The sequence below is a fragment of the Chrysochloris asiatica genome, unplaced genomic scaffold (assembly GCF_000296735.1).
Source record: "Chrysochloris asiatica unplaced genomic scaffold, ChrAsi1.0 scaffold00163, whole genome shotgun sequence".
Taxonomy (NCBI): domain Eukaryota; kingdom Metazoa; phylum Chordata; class Mammalia; order Afrosoricida; family Chrysochloridae; genus Chrysochloris; species Chrysochloris asiatica.
Window position 1 is genome coordinate 606854 of NW_006408681.1, and position 21499 is coordinate 628352.

At 37.8% G+C, this 21499-nt stretch overlaps 1 protein-coding gene across 1 annotated transcript in view; it reads right to left on the reverse strand.

Annotated features, from left to right (window-relative positions):
* Nucleotides 1-21499, reverse strand: part of KIAA1731 (KIAA1731 ortholog) — a 43891-nt gene that overhangs the window by 14282 nt on the left and 8110 nt on the right. The window contains exons 5-16 of the mRNA XM_006871222.1: nt 20551-20646; nt 18222-18362; nt 15724-15907; nt 15339-15506; nt 9757-9978; nt 8226-8228; nt 7697-7786; nt 7438-7541; nt 4806-4943; nt 4214-4311; nt 458-3926; nt 42-99 (exon numbers count right to left, since the gene is read on the reverse strand). Coding sequence (XP_006871284.1) covers nt 42-99; nt 458-3926; nt 4214-4311; nt 4806-4943; nt 7438-7541; nt 7697-7786; nt 8226-8228; nt 9757-9978; nt 15339-15506; nt 15724-15907; nt 18222-18362; nt 20551-20646 — 4771 coding nt within the window. The remainder of the gene's footprint in view (nt 1-41; nt 100-457; nt 3927-4213; nt 4312-4805; nt 4944-7437; nt 7542-7696; nt 7787-8225; nt 8229-9756; nt 9979-15338; nt 15507-15723; nt 15908-18221; nt 18363-20550; nt 20647-21499) is intronic.

Here is a 21499-nt window from a genome sequence, read left to right on the forward strand (position 1 = left end):
AAAAAAAAAAAAAAAAAAGAGAGAGAGAGAGAGAGAGATACCTCCAATATTAAAATGGTAGTATTTCCATTTAAAAATACAACCATCACAATCCTGGACCTAAAAGAAAAACAGTACCTGTTTGGGTTAATGAAAATGTTTTAGAAATAAGATAATAGAAATTATTTCTGAACACTGTGAATGTAATTAATGTCACTGAATTAAACACTTAAAAACGGTTGAAATGACAAATTTTATGTTATACAAGGTGCTTTTCAGAGCCTTGTGGAAAAATGTCAGTACCTTTTAATCCATTTATCCACAAACTTTTTGAAGGTTCCTTGTATGCATTTACCACAATAAATTTAAAAGAACAAAAACCAAAAACTTGTTTTAGACCTAGTATGAAAACTAACATGTAGCTCATTTCAGCTAGATTCTACTGTTTAATGCTTAGATTTGCAAGTTCCAGACATACCTGACTGTCTTTAAAGAAATCCTTCAAAGTCTCTTCATGTTTCTGTATCTGCTGCTGCAGTGCTGCTTGTCTCTGAACAGTCCATTCTTCTTGGGCTTTTTGGCTACAATGTAGAGCTTCTCTCTGTAGATCCAACTGCTGCTGAAAACCCAGGTTCTCTTGCTGAGCTAAGATAGGCTGTGAGAAACTTGAAATATCTTGTAATTTTGGGACCATAAAATTACTTGAGGGAGCTTTCTGCCCATTGTTGGATGAATACCATTCACAAATTCTTTTAGGTGTAGCTTCAGCAAAAGGTAGTGGAATAAATGAATGCGCTGCCTCCTTGGGTACAGACAAAGAGAAGACAGTGTGCTGAGAAGATTCATTTTTGTTCAAGTTGCTTTGCGTGTTTACAAGCAATTCTTCCTGGGTGTTCTCACTACAACACGCCACTTCCCTCTGTAAGTCCAATTGTTCTTGAAGTGCTATCAAACTCTCTTGTTGTGGCAGATTAGTCAGGGATAAATTTAAATTCCTATTATGTGCTCCAGGAACAGCAGGATTACTTGAAGGAACAGTGTTGTTATTTTGGGTTGGGAAAGGCTCTTGGTTGTTTTTAGAGTCAACTACAGGCAGGACTACCAGAGATAAGAATGAAGAAGAACTAACCTGTTCAGATGATACTCTTTTCTCCAACTTACTTAATCTTTGTGAAAGTAGTTCTTCTTGGACTTTTTGTGCTGATCGAATGTTTCTCCTTTGAGCATCTAATTGCTCTTGAAGTGATGTCAGATCACTACGAGGAAGTTCGATAAACTGCTCACAAAATATGTTTTCCTCAAAGTTATTTTGTCTGGGAAAAACCAATTCTTTCTGAGTTTTCTTGCTACAAGGAAGGACATCTGTCTGTGCATGTAGGTGCTCTTGAAGCGTACTCAAATTATCTTGCTGAGGTAGAACAGGCTTCAACAAATCCAAAAACCTGTCAGGAAATCTTGGCATTTCAGAATGACTTGAGGTAACTGCATTATCACTCTTAGTTGGACAAGGTTCTTGGATTCTCTCCAACTCAGTAGGAGATGCTGAAGTAAATGAATGCTGGGATACCAGGGGTAAGAAGGATGAGGTACCAACCTGGTCAGGAGCTATTCTTTCCTTTAAACCACTCTGTTCATACAAATGTAATTCTTTCTGAGCTTCCTGACTAGATTGAACAATGGATTCTCTCTGTGTAGCTAACTGTTCTTGAAGTGCCTTCAAATTATCTTGTTGAGGCTGGATACGTTGTGATAGACTCAAAAGCCTACCCTGCAACTGTGGGATCTGAAAATGGCTTGAAGGAATTTCACTATCACCTTCTACTGAGCTACGCTCCTGGACTGTACCAGATACAGCAGAAGGTAATGAAGTATATAAAAGCTGTTCTAACTGGCCAGTTTGTTCAGGAGTTCTACTTTGTTGAGCGTTCTGGCTAAAATGAAGAGCATCTTTCTTGGTGTGTAGCCACCCTTGACATGCTTCCAAGTTATCTTTTAGGGGTATTACCTGTTGTGACAGTCTCAAAGGTCTTTCCTGAAAACTTGGGATCACAGAGTGACTTAAGGGGCATGTACTCTCACTCTTGAGTGACATAAATTCTTGGGATCTTTCTGATTCGTCTACCTGTTCAGAGGAAAATCTTTTGTCCAATTCACTGTGTTTATGTTCAAATTCCCAAGTTTCTTGGTTAGCTCCTTTTACTACCCTCTGCATGTGTAACTGTTCTTGTAGTGGTTCCAAATTTTCTTGCTGTGGTAGGCTATGCTGTGGAAAACTAGGAAGAGATTTATCTTGAAATGTCGGGATTACCAAATGATTTGAAGGAATCAGACTCTCCTCAGATAAATGAAGATTCTGAATTCTTCTAGGTTCAGTTTTAGCAGAAGAGTGTGAAGCAACTGAATCATGAGCAGTTGCCATTGAGAATGAAGAGCTTAACTGCCTAGACTTCCTAACATCTAAACCCTTTTGTCTGTGTAAAAGTAATTCTGCTTGGGTTTCATGCCTAGCCTGAAGAGCATCCCTCTGTGTAGACAGCTGTTCTTGGAGCAACTTTAAGCTATCATGCAGAGGTAGGAACTGCTGTAGGAAACTTGAAGACCTGTCTTGAGATGCTGGGATTTCAGATTGGCTTGAGAGGACTCCTTTGTCACTCTTTGATGAATACTGCGGCTGGAATGTTCCAGATTTAGCTTCAGCAGACAGTGAAGTAAGTTTGTGCTGATCTATCTGAAATGGGAGAGTAGAGGATTCAGCCTGCTCAGAAGATACACTTCCATCTAGTTCACTCTGTTTATGTACCCGTAATACTTCCTGGGCTTCTCTCCTAGCCTGCATTCTGTCCTTTCGAACATTCAGCTGCTCATGGTGAAATTTAAAATTATTTTGCTGAGATAAATTAGTCTGTGAAAAATTCAAAAGCCTATCTTGAATTTGTGGAACCACAGGATGGCCTGAACAAACTGCAGTATCACTCTTGGGTAAAGAAGATTCCTGGATTCTCACTGATTCAGCTTTGGTAGAAGGTAGTGAAGCAAATGAACGTGGAGCTACCAATGGAATAAATAAAGAGAGGCCAATTTGTTCTTCCAATTCCTTCTGTTTATGCAAAAGTTGTTGTTGCTGAGATTCCTGTTTTGCCCGAAGAACTTCCTTTTGTAGGTCCAGCTGTTCTTGGAGAGCTTTCAAATTACTTTGTTGGGCTGTGATATGTTCTAAGGATGGCAAAGGCCTATCCTGTATTTGGCTGATAACAGAATGGCTTAAGGAATAAGTACTTCTGCTTTTAGTTGAAAGGGCTTCTTGGATTATTCCAGATTCACTTTTAGCAGGCAGAGAACTAAAAGAGTGCTCAGCTACCAGTGGTAGAAATGAAGAAGGATCAGTCAGCTTAGAAGATATACTTTGGCTGTTTTCTGAGAGCATCTGCTGGGAGTCTAAAGTTTGAAAAGGTGTTGTCCTAGATGTTTGAGATGTTTCTGTAGGATCCTGAAATACTAGTGACCTATCCTGTGACAAGGCCCTTGAAAGTCTATGAGAATCTTCAGGGATCAATCTGTGGTCTCTCTTTTGTGCTCCAGCTTGGGAGAATAACTGTTGATGTCCTTGTGATTCCACAGATTGCTTGGCTAAAACATTTGAAGTGCTCGATGTTCCCATTGTTTCTATCTGTCGTGGTGAAAAGAGAGTCTCTCTTGGTACCTGAAAACGACTTTGTTCTAATTTGGAGACCTGTATGGGTTGATAGTTTTCAGGACTCATGTTGCGTCTCTGATCTTGATCCCAATGCTCTGACATAACAGTGGACCTTTCATATTTCTGAGGTGGTTCTGATACAATAGAATCAGATACCACTGATGCAGCTGACACGGATAGGTACCTTTCTTTTAACATAGTCTGATAATCATGCAACTGTTTCCTGGCAGCTTCAATGGACTGTCTGTGTAACCTACCAAAAACCAAACAAACAAACATTGTTCTTTTATGATGAAAACACAGCCCCTTATTCTCAAATGTCTATATATTAAATATAACAAGGAGCAATTCTGGATTAGTCATAATCACGTTAACCATGATTATAATCATAATCAAAGGAAAGACTCTCATACACTGCTGTGAGAAATCTGTAAGCCATGGTTCTGAGGGAATGCCAATTAGATCCTCATATATGTTAAATAATAAATCCTAAGAGGTAGCTACATACAGTTAGCTACCAAATTGCACCCGAGCTAATACCTGTTTTGTTCTAAAAGCTGATGCTGATAGTTACGAATCATCTGCCTGTGACTATCTTCATCAGAAACTACGGTGCTTGATGCTGGAGCAGAACCAACCTAATTAAAAAAAAAAAAAAAAAACCATCTGATTAAAAGGCAAATTCAAAAACCAGTATTACAGTATTTTACAGAAACTGAAGTTCTAAAATTGTAAACTCCCATATAACTTTTTTTTAAAATAAAAAGACTGGCACTTGCCATTACAACATCAAGAAGTAATCCATTGTTCTTTCTCCATTGGTGCCAAGTCTAAGAGCTCAACATATGAGGGAGCTTTTAAAAAATTCACGGATACATGGAATGAAAAGAGAACTTTTTAAAAGTCCCCTTGTATGTATTACATACAAATCCTGGTCCCATAGACTGGTACCCCAGGGAAACTGAAAGATGAAAATCAATAGGTTGGTATACATTTATATGTTCATTATTAAAAAACAAAACAAAAACCAAAATATCAAATGAGAATCAGACATTTTATTTCGCTGAATGCTAATTGTTCATATGGTCTGCACACCAACAATCTATGAGAGATGAGATTTCTTGTATCCTACCCCAATCTGTTGAGTTTTTTTTCTGTTTGCTTCTTCTAGTTGAGCCTTAAAGCAGTCAGTTTCTAATCTTAATTTCTGTTGTTCAATTTGCTCAAGTAAATCCAACTGCCTTTGCTTCTGCTCTTCTATTTCCATTATCTAGGTAACAAAAATACTACTGATTTATTACACACACACATAAAAATGTACATGCATTATATTAAAAAAAAAAAAATCATTTCTAGCACCCAAAGAACAAGTATCCAAGAAGTGCTGATTTTTCTCTCTGCTGTTGCCACTGCCAAAGAGGAAGGAAGTCACAAGACGGAAAGAGGGGGAGAAAGAGAAAAATAAGACAAGGCAGAAAAAAATAAACACTTTAATTATTTCTATTTCTGATAGCTCAGGGAAACTAACATCGTCACTTAAGAACCATGTCTAAATAAGTAGCAAATGATGCTCACCCATATTCTGTGCCCATAGCTTTGATTTTTCATTGTTTCAGTATAAACAAGGACTACAGAAATTAAATATCAAGACCTCCCAAAATACTGTGATTCCTCAGGGTGCAGTTATCCAGAAGCTAAGTAACAACATTATGAGCAACACCCTGTGTCTTTTCTGGTATGCACACAACAGAAAGAAAATGGGCAAATGACAGGATGATATAGTCTGACACACGTGCGCAAGCACACACACACGCAGACAAAGAATCATAGTACTCTGAGCACATCAGAGTACCCCTAAGTTTCATGAGGACAGGGACTACATCTGTCTACTGCTGGCTAAATTAAGCACCTGGTATAGTACCTAACGCAAGTGTTGCTGTTAAGTATCGTCAAGTCGGTCCCAATTCCCTTCGACCCTGTAAAGGGTTTCCAAGGAGCTACTGGTAGGTTTGAATTGTCAACCTTTCAGTTAGCAGTCCAATGCTTATTATACTGCATCATACCAGGGCACCCCTAATGCAAGGTAAATATTTAAATGAGTGAATAGAAAAAGTAATGTATACAAAATTTCATAAAGAAAAGTATTTCTACTCGAGATATTTAAAAAATGATCTTGCTTTCAAAATACAAAAATGTCTCAGTGTGATACTTCAAACAGTAGCAACAGCTGAGCTCCTGTCTATGGCTTCCTCACTCTCCCACACTTATAGGACCCACTGAATTTGGATGGTTTACAGTCTGCGGTAGCTCTAGAACGGCACTACCAATTTTCATTGCCCACTTTTATTATTTTTTTTAGAGTTAACTGGTGCTGCAGGATAATGCAACACACTGGACCACACCATCGATTTGCACCACAAGGTCAGTGGTTCAAACTCACCAGCCGCTCCTCAAAAACCCTATACATGGTTGCTATGAGTCAGAACCAATTCAATGACACAATAACATAAACTGACTGACTTATTAATGGATTCCTGGTGTTGTGCTGCAGGATAATGCACTGGGACCAAAAGATCCGTTTACAACTGCAACGTCGGTGGTTCAAACCCATGAAACCTTATAAACCTTCAGACACCTTATACAGGGTCACAAAAGAGTCAGAACTGACTAGACGATACTTAACAATAACAATAGCAATAAACTGATTGGCTTAATAATAATTAACTTCTGGGATTAGTTACAGTTGTTGCTGTTAAGTGCCATCGAACCTACAGAGTATCTACAGGGGAGGGAGGAGGAAATAAATTGGAAACAGATGGTGATGATTGCTGCAAGGGAGAACGCAATTAGTATCACTGAATTATACACTAACATGTTAAATGTTGTACTATATTTCATTACAATGCTTAAAAAAAGAGTAAATTTTAGTTAAATTTTTGTTTTGAAATCCTATTTTTCAAAAAAACTTTTTGGATTACAAGATCTAGCTGTCTAATATTAAAACAGGTACTTATTTATTCAGCAAAAGTTTTGAAAACTCACTATATATAAAGCATTACACCAGAAAATAATCTGAACTAAAAACAAAGAGCAGTTTCTTCCTTTAAAAACTATAAACATTATATAGGGAAGATATTCCTTGGTGGTGCAAATGGTTAATGCCCTTTTGCTAACTGAAAAGGTGGAGGTTTGAGTCCATTCAGAGACACTTCAGAAGCAAGGACTGGCAATCTACTTCCAAAAATAAAAATCAGCCATTGAAAATACCATGGACACAGTTCTGCTTTGGCATAGACGGTGCTGCCAAAAATCAGAACTGACTCAATGACAAGTGATTAGAATGTATCCCAAAGTATACAATACAAATATAAAAAAAGCAGAATGCAAAAAAATATAAAGTATATTGTACAAAGAATGAGGTGCTTTTTATCAATTAAATGTTTCTGTAAGATACGGTTATTGTTGTTGTTGTTATTCTTAAGTGCTGGCAAGTTGGTTCTGACTCATAGCGACACTGTATAGGGTTTCTGAGGAGCAGCTGGTGAGCTTGAACAGCTGACCTTGCAGTCCAGCACATTAACCCACAGTGCCACAGGACTCCCGTAAGACAAGGCAGTAGAAAGGCTATGATATCATCTCTTCTGAGACAAGGTAGAAGAGATGATAACAAAAGTAGCCAGACATCAAGACAAATTTCATTGGTCAACCAAAATTAAAGTATCTAAGGGAAGAAGGAAACCATTAAAATTAAAGTTTCAAATTACCTGTTTCTGCCTTGCTGAGATTCTAATTCTGGCTGCTTCTTCTTGAGGATGAAGTAGAACTGAACTCTGAACTACAGATGTGATGGGCTGAGCCTCATGTACTTCTAAGAAAATCCCCCAAACAAAAATGAGTTTCAACAATTTAGAATTGTGACACCATTATAATGTCATTTCATTCATTTATTACATGTAATTTTATGAGAAAAAAAGATGCAAAGAATCAAGCAAGTTTAACTTAAGGATGTGGTAAAAAGAATACCTCGTTGGTTTTCAGAGTCTGTACTGCATGAAAGTGGCTTGTCTTCAGTACTAAGTGGTCCCGACTCAATTGTTAGTGCATCACTCTCAACTGTAAAAGATATCATTGTTATTAGATCTGAAGTAATAAAACCTAAACTGGCAGATTCACAATTCAATTTTTATCTACCTGAATGAATGCCTTAATCACAATCCAATCACATTCCTAATAACCGGTAAACAATTGCATGTCTAATCAATCCAAGCAGACAGATGGAAGACAAAGTATAAACAAAAAGTAAAATGTGACCACAGGGCTTCAAACTCAATGAAAAATGATACAAGAAACAGAATAAGCATGGTACTGTATAACTAGAAAAGATACAGAAATGTCAACATATCTTTGACATATTCAGATACCGTGATTTTTATTATTTATGAAACCAGATCAGGAAAGTTAAAGCAATCTACTCTGACCCTACCAGAGTATTCAGAAACTCTGCATCCATTATTCACTCATTCATTCACTCAGTCACTCACTCATTCCGCACCTACTTATGTGCTGTATGTCAGGAACACTGAGGTAAATAAGAGAAGACATCAAAGGAGTTCACATAGGTTACATGAGGGAGAGAAACATAAAAATGATAAAATTAGAAATTATGGTAAGTAAATAGGAGAAAAAAGAGGTTATGAAATAGAATACAATAATAATAATAGTAATAATACGGGAATGTGAATTAGACTAGTGGGTCAGGTGAAATTTCTCTGAAGAAATGACATGTAAGCAGACCCCTGAAAGGTGAGTAGGAATCAGCCAGGTAAATAATATGGGGCTATGTAAGAGACTTTTCCAGAAAGACAGATCAGCAGGTGTAAAGACCCTGTGAGAGAGAGAGAGAAAAAAAAAGTGGCCCATTCAAGGAACTGAAAGGTCAGTGTGTATGAGGTACAGTTAGAAAGGGGCAGAATAAACCAAGATGAGACTGAAGAATGCCACGCAACTCAAAATTTTGTGGAAAAATTCCAGTATCTTTTTGAAGCCCCCTTGTACAGGGATTTTCTTCAAAAGAACTTGGTCATGGAATTTAATCCATAAACATCTCCATCCCCCATTTTGGGCTTCCAACACCATGTTTTCTGTCCTACTTGTTTTGACCACTCCTTTTTATATACCTTTGTTGTTTCCTTCCCAAGCTATCAACCTTAGAAATACACCCTTGGAAATGTAAAACCATAGCTTTAGAGGGGATGAACAGGCAGTGCTGATACAGACAGAAGAGATATGAGGAATGCGCATGGAGCGCAATGCTTAGTGGTTGCAGAGATGAGGATAAATAGCCAGGAAACAAATAACGGAGGAAGCAAGGAAGTAGGTCAATCACAGGGCGTGGGTGGGGGTTGGTATCAAGAGGTCAAATGTAGAAAACACTTCAGGAATCCCTCCTATCATGTGTAGGACAAAATCCAAAATCCAAATACAGACTACAGTCACTGCCTTCTTCCAAAAGCATGGTAGCAAAACATTTCCTCACAAATTCATTATGCATATCTTTAAATCTAAAAATAAAACTGGAAAAATGATATTTCATAGACTATTTCTCTACCAAAAAGGTTATTTGATATTAACAAATACAGAAACCAAGTATCTGGCAGAATATGAAAGAAACACAATATAAGATACACAAAAGCCATTAACATGGTCATATAATTTGATTCAGGAATTCTCCTTTTATGAGTTCATGGTTCATCTTAGAGAAATAGTGAACAAAGTGGGAAGAGATTTCAGTTAAGAGGATGCTTATTACAGCTCAAGGAATTGAAAGAAAAACTTAAAACAGTCTTAACAAAGGAAACGGATTCATTTTGGTATATCAATTATACTAGAATTTATATTAAAACAATAATATATTAAAAGTGGTCTGGAAAGAGACTCACTAAAGTTTTTAGGATTTGTTTCAGGACTGGGGCTTTTACTCTTTATTCTTTTGACCTACATTCATTGACTTTTCAGGAACGGGCATATTTCTAAGCAATTTAAAAAGGGCTGTGTGCTATAGAATGAGGCTACTGGAGAATCACCTTGCTCGAGCCCAGTGGACAATGTTTGCTCTTCACTGACAATCGTCCCCGATTCCACAGTTGGTACTTTACTCTCAGTTTCACTGATGGTTGCCGGCATTTCACTTTCATCCTCAGACACAGATTTTATTGTCCAGAGAGATTTTTGGCTTCGGATCTTATTTAATAATTTTTTAAAAATTATTTTTGAAGGGGCCTGTTGAGTTTTCATTGCCAATGGCACTATTAAAAACAAACAAAAAAACAAAATCTTATTCATACCTATCATACTTGTTACCTCTAGAATTACTATTTAAAACAAAAATACAACAGAATACAATCTAACAGTATACATAAAAATGCTATTTGATTTCAGCTACTATTTTATAACAAGAAATATTTTTCAATTAAATTTACATAGTAAAAGTATCAAATTCAACTGTTTTCAAATACAAATTTAAAGCTTAGAAAAATTTATCTAAGGTGCAATTACTGCCCTTTCCTGGTCTGGAGCAAAGAAGAATGAAGAAAATCAAAAACACATGAAAAGAATTAGTCCAAAGGCCTAATGGCCCATGTGAACGTTAGCTGCAGTGACCCTGAGCCCAGAAGAACTAGCTGTTGCCTGACTGCCACTGCTGATCCTAGGTAAGTTGTTGCTGTTCTCATTGAGTCAATTCTGACTCATAGCAACCCTGTAAAGGGTTTTAAAGGAGCAGATAGTAAGATTGAACCACCGACCTTGCAGTTCAAACCAACCTTACAGTCTAGCACATTAACCCACAATGCCACACCAGGAGTCTGAGTGGGAGAAAAATGTGGACTCCAACTCAAAATCACATACACACAAAAAGACCAGGCTTACTGATCTGACAGAGACTGGTGGGACCCCAGAAACAATGGCCCTTAGAGATCTTTCAATCCTGGAACTGAACTCACCCTTGCAGTTCAACTTTCAGCAAAACAAAAGAACAGTAACGCCAGGGAGGTATTCACTTATTAGAAGAGACAAGCATCTGAGATCAAAGGCCAGCACTTGCCCAAGGATAAACCTCAGAAGGCAGGGGACTGCAAAGAAGGATGAATGGTACACAGGGAGGAAATGGAAACAATGCTGTTACATTATGAGGATTACAGCCAATGTCAGGAAACAAAATGGGGATGAATTTTATGGAAAACCAATGTGCTCTATAAGTTTTCACCCAAATCACAATATAAAGTTAAGAAAAACAAAACCCAAAAAGCATTATCAACTTTAAAAAACAAACCAAAACAAAAAGCATATCAAGCATTTGGAGCCATTAAGGATGAATGAATCCCTGAAAGTTTGCCTGAGATAATCTTTAAACCTTGAACCAAAAATATCCCTTGGAATCTTTTAAAATTAAACCAACATTTAGACTAACTAGTGTTATAAGGGTTCTGGTAGTGTAGTGGTTACGAATCGGGCTGCGAATGTTAAGATTCAGCGGTTCGAAACTACCAGCCGCTCCGCGGGAGAAAGATGAGGCTTTCTACTCCCGTAAGGATTTACACCCTCGGAAACCCTGTACAGGGTCGCTATGGGTCGGAACCGACTCGAAGGCACTTAACAACAACAACAACAGTGTTATAAGGGAGTCCTGGTGTGACGCTGTGGGCTAATGTGTTAACTACAAAGTCAGTTTGAACTGCAAGGTCAGTGGTTCGAGCTCACCAGCCACTCCTCAGAAATCCCATACAGAGTTACTATGGGTCGGAAACTACTTGACAGCACTTATCAACAAGCATTAGAAGGGAGAAAAGAAACTCATCTTCAAAGATATACTTTTTTTAGTTACCATTGTTAAGTGCCGTCTAGTCAATTCTGACCCATAGCGACCCTGTATAGGGTTTCCAAGGAGCAGCTGGTGAGCTTCAACCACTGACATTGCAGTTCAAATGACTCTGCAGTCTGATGCATTAGCCCACAGCATCACACTTGAAAGAGTAAATACAAGACAAAGACCAACATATATCACCCTAGGTGAGGGCAATCCTAAACACCATGATGCGTTTCCAAAGTTCTATCTCCACATGGTGACCTGTTTATAAGGCACAGAGAACAAAGGAATCTCCTCCCACAATTATGACTGAGGGCAGCAGCCATGTGTCACAACGGCATGATGGACCTATGGAAAGCAGGCAGAGGACTACTGCAGACAGGAGAATTTAGTCTCTGAGGCTCATGGAGAATGACATTACAACCAGGTGAACACTGAGGGATGTGCACAGGAATGTTCTTGTGAGATCTCACTAGGGGTAACGGCCCCAAATCCACTTTTAAATATATTCTGCTTCTAACTTTGGCACTTCAACTCTTTTAAGATCTATCTAAATGGGATTAAATCGACAAATCAGAAAAGACAGGAGGCAGTGAATTTATGTGAATGGCGGGAGGGGGGGGATAGAAAGAGAGAGAACGGCTGCCCAACTCAATGACTGTAAATGATGTCCCTGAACTATACATGCAAAAACTGTTGAACTGCTGTAGGTTTTGCTGAGTATAGTCTCAACAGCGAATATTAACTATTGAAAAAAAAAAAGAAACAAAGATGCTAAGTCAGCTTGCTAAATGATGACAGAGTACATACCTACTATTGAACTTGTAAGATTGTTGTTGTCGTTAAGTGCCGCTGAGTTGGTTCCGACCCATAGTGACCCTGGGTGTACAGGGTTTCTGAGGGTGTAAATCTTTACACGAGTAGAAAGCCTCATCTTTCTCCCGTGGAGCAGCTGGTAGTTTCGAACCGCTGACCTTAAGGTTCATATATGAAATATGTTTCAAGGCTCTGTATGCTAGAGGAGCCCAAATATGGCTCTGAATTTTTTAGAAGGCTATAGTTGTTAAGTGTTGTCAAGTCGGTTCCAACCCATAACAACCCTATATAGGGTTTCCGAGGAGCGACTGGTGAGCTTGAACTGCCAACCTTGCAGGTCAAATGGCTTTGCAGTCTGGCACATTAACCCACAGCACCAAGGAAGCCATTATTAGTTACAACCTTAAAAGTAAATCAATTGCATCCCAATTATTCTTGGTACCATTTGAGGAAAATATCTCCTCCTTATTTTCATAAAGAAAGGAGCCCTAGTGGTAAAGAAGATTAAGCACTGAGCTGTTAACTAAAAGGTTGGAGGTTCAAACCCACCAGCGGCTCGCAGGGGAGAAAGATGAGGCTTTCTTGCTCTTGTTAAAATGTCGTCTCTGAAACCCTAGGGAGCACTTCTACTCCCTGGAGTCACTATGAGTTGGAATCAACTGGATGACAATGGGCCTCTTCATAAAGAGCTACTTAAACAAACAATATCGCTATCTTCAGTTGTTTCTAAGAACACATACCATGCTAAAACTCAGCATAGTATATTAAAAATTGCTTTGTGCTTAATTGTTAACTGAAAATTTGGAGGATTGACAGTATCCAAAGGGACCTTGGAAGAAAGGCCTTCAAAACCAGTGACTGAAAACCCTATGGAACACAGTTCTACTCAGACACACATATGTCATCATGGCCCAGAATCATTGCCACAACAGCTGGTTTGGTTTTTGGCTTAGAGGTGTTGTGCAAGTAAAGATTTCTGGCTTAATTAAAGAATAAAATTTAAGAGTACCTACAGAGATTGTTTTTAACTTTCTAATTGAGCAATAACTCAAAACCCAACTGTTTCCAATGGATTTCACACATCCATCCTCCATGCACTCATACATCAGGATCTAAATGCCATCCAGATCCTAATTTGGAGTCTTTCCAGCATTTAGATGGTACCTTCATGCCACTTTCCAGTCAGTATTCTCCTTTAAGATAACCACTGTTCTAATCTCTAATGCCATTCATTACTTTAGCCTGTTATTTAAAAATTCATAGAAACAGGAATGACACATTTAGGTGCTCTTTTTTGCCTGCTTTATTTCATTCTCATTAACTCACTGATTTTTAGTAAGTCAAGTTGTCCATTACATTAAAAAATAAGGATGAAAAAACAATAATGGGATTCCTAGCTTCCAATAATCCAAACACCCAGCATCATCAAACCAGCAATCCCTATATAGAATCAGTTGTAATTGAGGAGTAACTACATAGTTAGTGCTAAGATGTGGAGAACCAAGAACCCTCATATATTGTTGCTGTGAACGTAAAATGGCACAGAAACTTTGGAAATAGCTTGGTAGTTTTTAAATAAGTTACACACAAACTTGTCATACAACTTAGCAATTCTACTTCAATGAATGTATGCAAGCAAAATGAAGAACACTCACAGGTTACATGTGAAGATTCATAGCAGAATTATCTGGAATAGACAAAATAGAAAAGGGGGGGAAGCAAATATCCAGCAACTAGTGAGTAGATTAATAAAAAATGTGATATACAGCTGTATAATGGGATACTGGAGTCCTGGTATGGTGCTGTGGGCTAATGTGCCAGACTGCAAAGCTGTTTGAACTACAAGGTTGGCGGTTCAAACTCACCAGCCACTCCTTGGAAACACTATCCAGGGTCGCTATGGGTCAGAACCGATTCAATGGCACTTAACAACAACAATAATGGGATGATACTTGACAAAATCAAGAAAAAGGACTGAAATACTGATACATTCATACTGATGAACTTCAAAGTGCTACATGAAAGTATTCACATGCAAACGACTACACACTGTATGATTCCACTGACTGGAAAGTCCGGGAAAAGGCAAAACTATAGTGATGGAAAGCAGACAGGGTTGTCACTGTCAGAATTGAGGGAGAAGACTGAGTACACAGGGGACCCCAAAGGATCTTCTTATGATGATGAATATGCTTTACCTCTGATTGTAATAAATGTTATTTATTCAATGAAGCACATTCAAAGGAAGTGTACAACTTTCTCTGAGGGCCACTAAGAGAACTTTCAAAGAGAGAAAGAGGAAAAAGATTTGAGTTTCATTAGTTAGGTAGATTATTGAAGCAATCCAAGAAGAAATGACTAAGTTTTGAATGAAGACAATAGTAGTATGCATGGGAGAAAAAGGTCAGAATGAAGGAAATTGTCATTAATGAGATATAGATGTACAAGAGAGGGAGGTGTGAAAGGTAACTCCCACTGGTCTGGTGTGAGACCTGCAGATTGTGGTACCAGTAACAGGAAAAAAGTTTCAGTAAGCATAAGATAATGATAAATTTATTGCTGAGCACTTGGAGTTTTAAGTACACATGGGACAGACAGGTATAAAAGTTCAGAAGAGTGGGGTTATGGGTGGAAATTTAGAAGTGGTTAAAATAGTTTGAGCCATTCATCATACATGAAGTGTCGAACAGTAACTGAATACAGCACAATATCTTAGATGACTTGATAAACATCTGGGGGGAAAAAAGAATTCAGAAGCAGCTAACTTAATCTCAAAATTGTCAGATTATATACACACATGAATAAAAGAATCTTCACTCCTATGTATATGAAAAGGATCTTCAATGATAGGAACTGGAAATTTAGTTTCTTCCTTCCACCACTCCTACTGATTATTAGTCATTTTACTTAAATGAAATATACGTGTTGGCTAATGATGAGCATTTTTCGCACTATCTACACAAGGGTTTATGTTGTTGTTTTTACCATCTATTTCACTAGGGCATATTTTTTCAACTTCTGTCACTTGTAGAGTGTCAGTTTCATTTAAATTTTCTTGTTTCATTGAAAGGTCCAGTTGCTCATCTTGGGTCTGATCATTCAGAGTAGGCAAAGGTTCTGGTTCAAGGTGCAAAATCAGGTTTCCTTTCACCTCTTAATAATAAAAAGAAAAGACAGGTTTCTATTCCAAAGTGACTAAAGATAATTTGATCATACAATTTACAGGCCATCATAATTGTAAGTCTAAAACATGACAGCCTCTTTCAAACTGAGAACTCCTTGAAAAATAAAAGTTGCTGCATCATTACAAATATATTTTCCCACCATAACGTTTAACAGTACTATTGAGGGTCGATTGAAAATATCTTACTCCTGTCTGCATTGTACATATCTTCAAAGGCAAATTCTAGCTCTCTCTGCCAGTCTTCTTTCGTCTCACTGCGTTTGTACGGCAGCTCAACTAGTCGTGGTGGCATGCGTGCTACGTTCTGTCTCCTACGTGCCAGGTCCTCTTGTTGTAGCTGTTTGAGTTCTTTCATTAGTTTCTCTTGATTCTTCAAAAAGAAAGAGAACTGATGACAGCAGAGTCACAAAGTTTGAGTATTAACACTAATAGTGAAGGCAAAGTGGAGAAATAATGAGGAGCAGGCCTTGGGGTTCCCTCCCCACTCACCACCGTATGTTCTGCCACAAGAAGACATTAATGTATTCATTCAACAAATAACTTCCTGAAGGCTAGATACCTTGCTAGTTGTTAGGGAAAATAGCCTCTGTCCAATTATAGCTAAGGTATGAAGGACAAGGGTGGTTAATTTCTATAACAATGAGACTCTTCTTGTTAAGTGCCATTGAGTTGGTTCCCACTCACAGCGACACTGTATAGGGTTTCCAAGGAGCGGCTGCTGGGTTTGAACCGCAGACCTTGTGGTTAGCAGTCCAGTGCATATCCTACAGCGTCACACCAGGACACTAGAGCCTGTATAATAAAGTGTTTGTCAAATGAGAACATGTATACACTACTTATTCTTTTGTAAACTTTAAAATATTTTGTTATTTGGGGATGATCTTTGTTGTTTTGCCATGCTCTTAAAATGAACCAAATTCTGAACTAAATTATTCTACTTAATATTAAGATTCAAATCATCTCAATAATTTCAAAGTTATTTCCACATCCTATTTCTAGTTCACTCAAAGCTTCCCATAGTATTCTACTTGGATTATTTATGACACTGACCATTATTGCCAACAGTTACTCTGAGCTGATGAGATTCCAGGCTGTTTATTACACTAGGGTTCTACTACACTCAGTGTTTTGTTCTGCTGTGCATTAGGTCGCTATGAGTTGGTACTGACTCAATGGCACCTAACAACAGCAACAACAATCCTCACAAAGCTGATGGCGAAACAGAGCTCAGAGAGGTTAAATGACTTGCCTAAAATCAAACAGCCAAGTAGTGAAGGAAGGAGGCAAACTATGAAATCAACTTTCTTAACCAACAAAATGTTATTGCTATTATGGAGAAATGTGTTCAATTTAAGATTACTTTTCATGCATTTTTTTTTTTTTTTTTTTAAATCTAGGCTTTATATCTTCGTTGTTGTTGTTAAGTACTGTCAAGTTGGTTCTGACTCACAAGGTTTCTAAGGCTGTAAATATTTGTAGGAGCAGAAAGCCTCATCTTTTTTCCCCAGAGTGGCCTGGGGCCTCAAACCACTGACCTTATATTTTGTAATCCAATGCTTATTCTACAGAGTCACTGTACTCCCATAAAGTCTTAGATAGGAAGAATTCCTGATAATAATTCAGACATTCCATTATTTTAGTTTGAATTCACTGTAAGTTTTTAAAAGCTATAAATTTGAGGGAAGGCCCTAGTTTCACTCAAACTACAGAAATACACGTTCATGAGAGGGCACTTAATTTCTATCACGCTACTTAAAAACTTGGGACTCTTGGTGTGGTGCTGTAGGATAAGCAGTGGACTGCTAACCACAGGGTTGGCAGTTCAAACCCACCAGCCACTCCTCAGAATGCAGGAGTCAGAATCAATCTGATGGTACTTAACAGCTTAAAAACTCATTCCTAAAATGAGGGTTTAAAACATCCAAATGTAAGAAATCAAATTCAGATAATAAGATCAGACTTCTATCAAGATAAATCATTTTTATGCTTAAGTTTTAACAATAAGAATTCCCTAAACAGTAAGAGGAGCCCTGGTGGTACAGTGGGTTAAGAACTAGGCTGCTGACTGAAAGGTCACGGGTTTGAACCTACCAGCTGTTCTGAGGAAGAAAGATGAAGCAGAGTGCCTCTGTAAAGATTTACTGCCTTGGAAACCCTCCGGAGCAGTTCTACTCTCTCCTATAGGGTGGCTATGAGTCAGAATTGGCTCAATGGCAATGGGTTTGGTATATTTGGTAGGAATAAAGCTGAGAGAAATGAAGCTATATATACAATCAGAAAGCCAGTTTTCATCATATATAGTCTGCAGGTTTGTGAAAAAATCAGTTTTGCAAAGTTCAATATAAGGATAATGACTTTACCTTTGAACCAGCATCGTATAAAGCCAACAAGTGTTTGTTCATTAAATATTTACTCAACAGAACCTTCAAATTTAAGGAGCACACACATGCAATTCAAATGACTAAATTAGGAAACGAATTCAAGTATATTAACATCTCAGGCTATTTTGAGACTATCAATATATTTACCAACAGTAAAATTCTTATAGTGATGTGTTTGAGACTAGCTTTACTTAATCGGAATTTGAAATAAGAGAGCAAAGTTATCACATAAATCAAAAACCATTCACTAATCAGTTCTGCATTGCTACCAGCAGTAGTGGTCAACTAGAATACAATTCTTACTTGAGCCAAATGGATCTTTTTCATTGCGTGGAAACCCCGTACATGGGCCTTTTCAAACTGTTCCAGTCTTTCTTGTGCTACTTGTTTTTGTAGTGCTTCCAAACGTTTCGCTTCTTCTTCAGCAGCTAAATGAGGGTCTGGCTGGCAGTCAATCAACAGCAATTTAGATCATTTAAAAGTAAAGTGTACTGAACTAAAGTTCTACCTAAAACACAAAACAACTTTACATTCATGTTTTCTAGTTACATAAAATTCAAGGATAAGAAGAGTTGTATTTTTAAATGTCCAGATATATCATATAAAGAGAATCAAAATATTAATCATAAAATGAAAAACTTAGGTTGTCAATTTCAAACCAGATTGTTGTTGTACCATGGAGTCGGTTCCGACTCATAGCGACCCTGTACAGGGTTTCCGAGGCTGTAAATCTTTACGGGAGCAGAAAGCCTCATCTTTCTCCCACAGAACAGCTGGTAGTTTTGAACTGCTGACCCTGAGGTTTGCAGCCCAATTCGTAACCACTATGCTACCAGAGGTATCTAAACATGCTCCTCCATCCTCTTTTATTAAGGAAACAACAAGAAAATTCCATTAAAATAAAAATGTTAAAAGGTAAAGACCCACAAGTTAGGAACTCACAGAGATAAAAATTCATCTAAATAATTTACGGAAGCACTGATGTTTGGCTTTGGTTTGCAGATAAAATCTGGGACTTGACTTCAGTCTCTGACAGGCCAAATTGTCAAAATATCTACTTAATATACAATTTCTGACTTTCTAGAACTTGTGCGTAAGTAATGATCAAGCCATTGTATAGTCAGTTCTTATATATCATTAATGTAACAAGAGTAATACAGAAAAGGGCAGGTAGCCTGTATTGACGATAATTATCTAAATATTTACTTTCAAATATAAGTAAACATTCTAAATAAAATGCAGACTATTATGTTAACACTATTTATAGAAGGAAATAAATGGAAGAGGAATGCTATGATGAAATATTAAAATTTAAAAATAGTTAACTAATACTTAAATTAATTATTAATTAAAAATATTATGCTTTTAAAGAACAGGTAAGAAATAAACTGATCCAAAAATTGTGAAACGAAAACGCACTTTCTCAAACAGTATAATCCCAGTGATTTTGAAGTATGTGTATGTATGTATGTTTATGTGGTGTAGTGAATTATTTCGTATGTCTCTTCTACCCTTCATCTTTGCAACTCCCACGAAATGACTCTTTTCCTGATGGGTCTGAGTAAGAAAAGGTGGGAGAAGACACTGATAAGATGACATGATTTGGCCGTGAATGTTAGCAGAGTTAATTGTAACTGTAAAAACTTACAACTACTAGCATGGGTATAAAAGGAACCATATTCAAAGAAGGAGGGGGCATCTCTATCATCAAAGAGCCAGGAGTGGAAGGTGTCCGGTGGGCCCTGAGATCCCAGCCTACTGAACCTCCTGGGTCCAGGGACAGAAAGCTGTGGCACTGAAGGAGTGGCAAAAGAGCAGCAGTAGCAAAGCCAAGAACCAGAGTATGAGCCAAAGTGGTGGGCTTCCCAGTTCAAGGAGCAAGTGACTTTGGGTAGGAGGCTTACATGGAGAGTGGGGTGCCTCCAGGCACTAAATTGGAGGATCCAGGTTTGCTGATCCATGGAGCTAGAGCTGAGTGCCTATGAACATTTATGAGCAGCCCTGAAAGAGGTCTGTAACACTGCCAGTGCTGAGAGGGCATTTCTGTCTGGAACTGGAACCTGTTAAGGTCCCTGTAAAGCCCATCGCTGTGAGTATAGTATCTGAGTTCTGTGTGGCCACTGCTATGAATGACTGAACCCAGCTGAGTAGAGAGTGCTGTGGGAGCCATGGTGTTTTAAAGGTTCATTATAGTCTTTCGATGTAAACTGCAAAATATGGTGTGGCATTTAAAAAATATTTACCATTGTTATCTTGAACCTCTAAAATTATAAACCATTATTATCTTTTGACAATGAGATCATAGGTGTTTTTCCTATAATTTACTCTTATGTATACAGCTCTAAAATTTTCTAGTATTTTTTGTATTACAAAAAAGTTTTAAAACTCATTATTTAAAAACATGACCATTTAAATAACCAATTACTTTCTTTTATTCACATTAAAGCACTATATATATATGACAAGGAAATTCAAAGCATATTTAAAAGGTTTTGATCTCTATTATGCTAAGATGATTAGGAGAGTTGTTCAAATTTTGAAATCTGGGAATACATATATAGAACCAAGATATAATTCAACTCCCCGAATTTAACAATAATAAAGTAAGGGCCATGAACAATAAGTCAATCACCTGCTTTGTGTCCATCTCTCTGTTCACAAGACTGTAAAGATGATGATAGGTAGAACTATTGGTCTTTACTGCAGGAGTTCGCTTTACGTCAATGTTCTGAAAAACAGAACATAAAGCATAAGTTAAAACATTAATTTTCTTTTAAAGCTGAAGCTAATGCAAAAAAACAAATCAATTTAAGTTTCAATCACTTACTGTAATCCTAGATAAACTGAGTTTGCTCACAGTTAAATAAATTTCTTTTCTGAGTTAAATTACCACTAGATTTAATAAAAGTATAAGCATGCTCATCTCACAAGATGAGGTTCAGGATTCCATCTATGTTCTTATGTAATGCAGAGGCTCCACAGGAAGCCTCCTTCACTGGGCACGTTGTAGCCCCATTTTAGGTATTCCAATCAGTTAAAGGCAGAAGACGGACTTATAAGCTTTCTATGGTGATGTTTCTGGCTATTCCTTTCTCTCCCCTTCCAGTGTCTATTTTATAATGGTATGCCAGGGAAACCAAGATTCCAAAGACAGCCAAGCATCTTAACTTTATTTCCCCCTCTTTCCCCATTCCAACCTTGTCTCAATCCCTGTATCCCAGAGCCCTGTTGTTCCAAGGTTGTGCATATATCATTATTTACCTGTTTCATTAAGCCCATGCAAACCTAATTGTTTTCCCATCCACCTTGTCCTTCCATTCCCCTCCCCTTCTTGTGTATTGCCCCCCTCCCTAGCACCCAAACTTTCCTGCGTCTATTTCTTACCCTGTGCTCCACCTTCTCCTCCCTCCCCTCAACCCACCCCTTTTGTATGGGTTCTTTTTCTTAGTCTTTTACAGTAGTGGTCCTATGTAGTATTTCTCCTTTTGCAACTGGCTAATTTCACTCAACATAATGTCCTCAAGGTTCATCCATGTTATGTGACAGCTTACAGCTTCCATGTTCTTCAAGGTAGCATAATA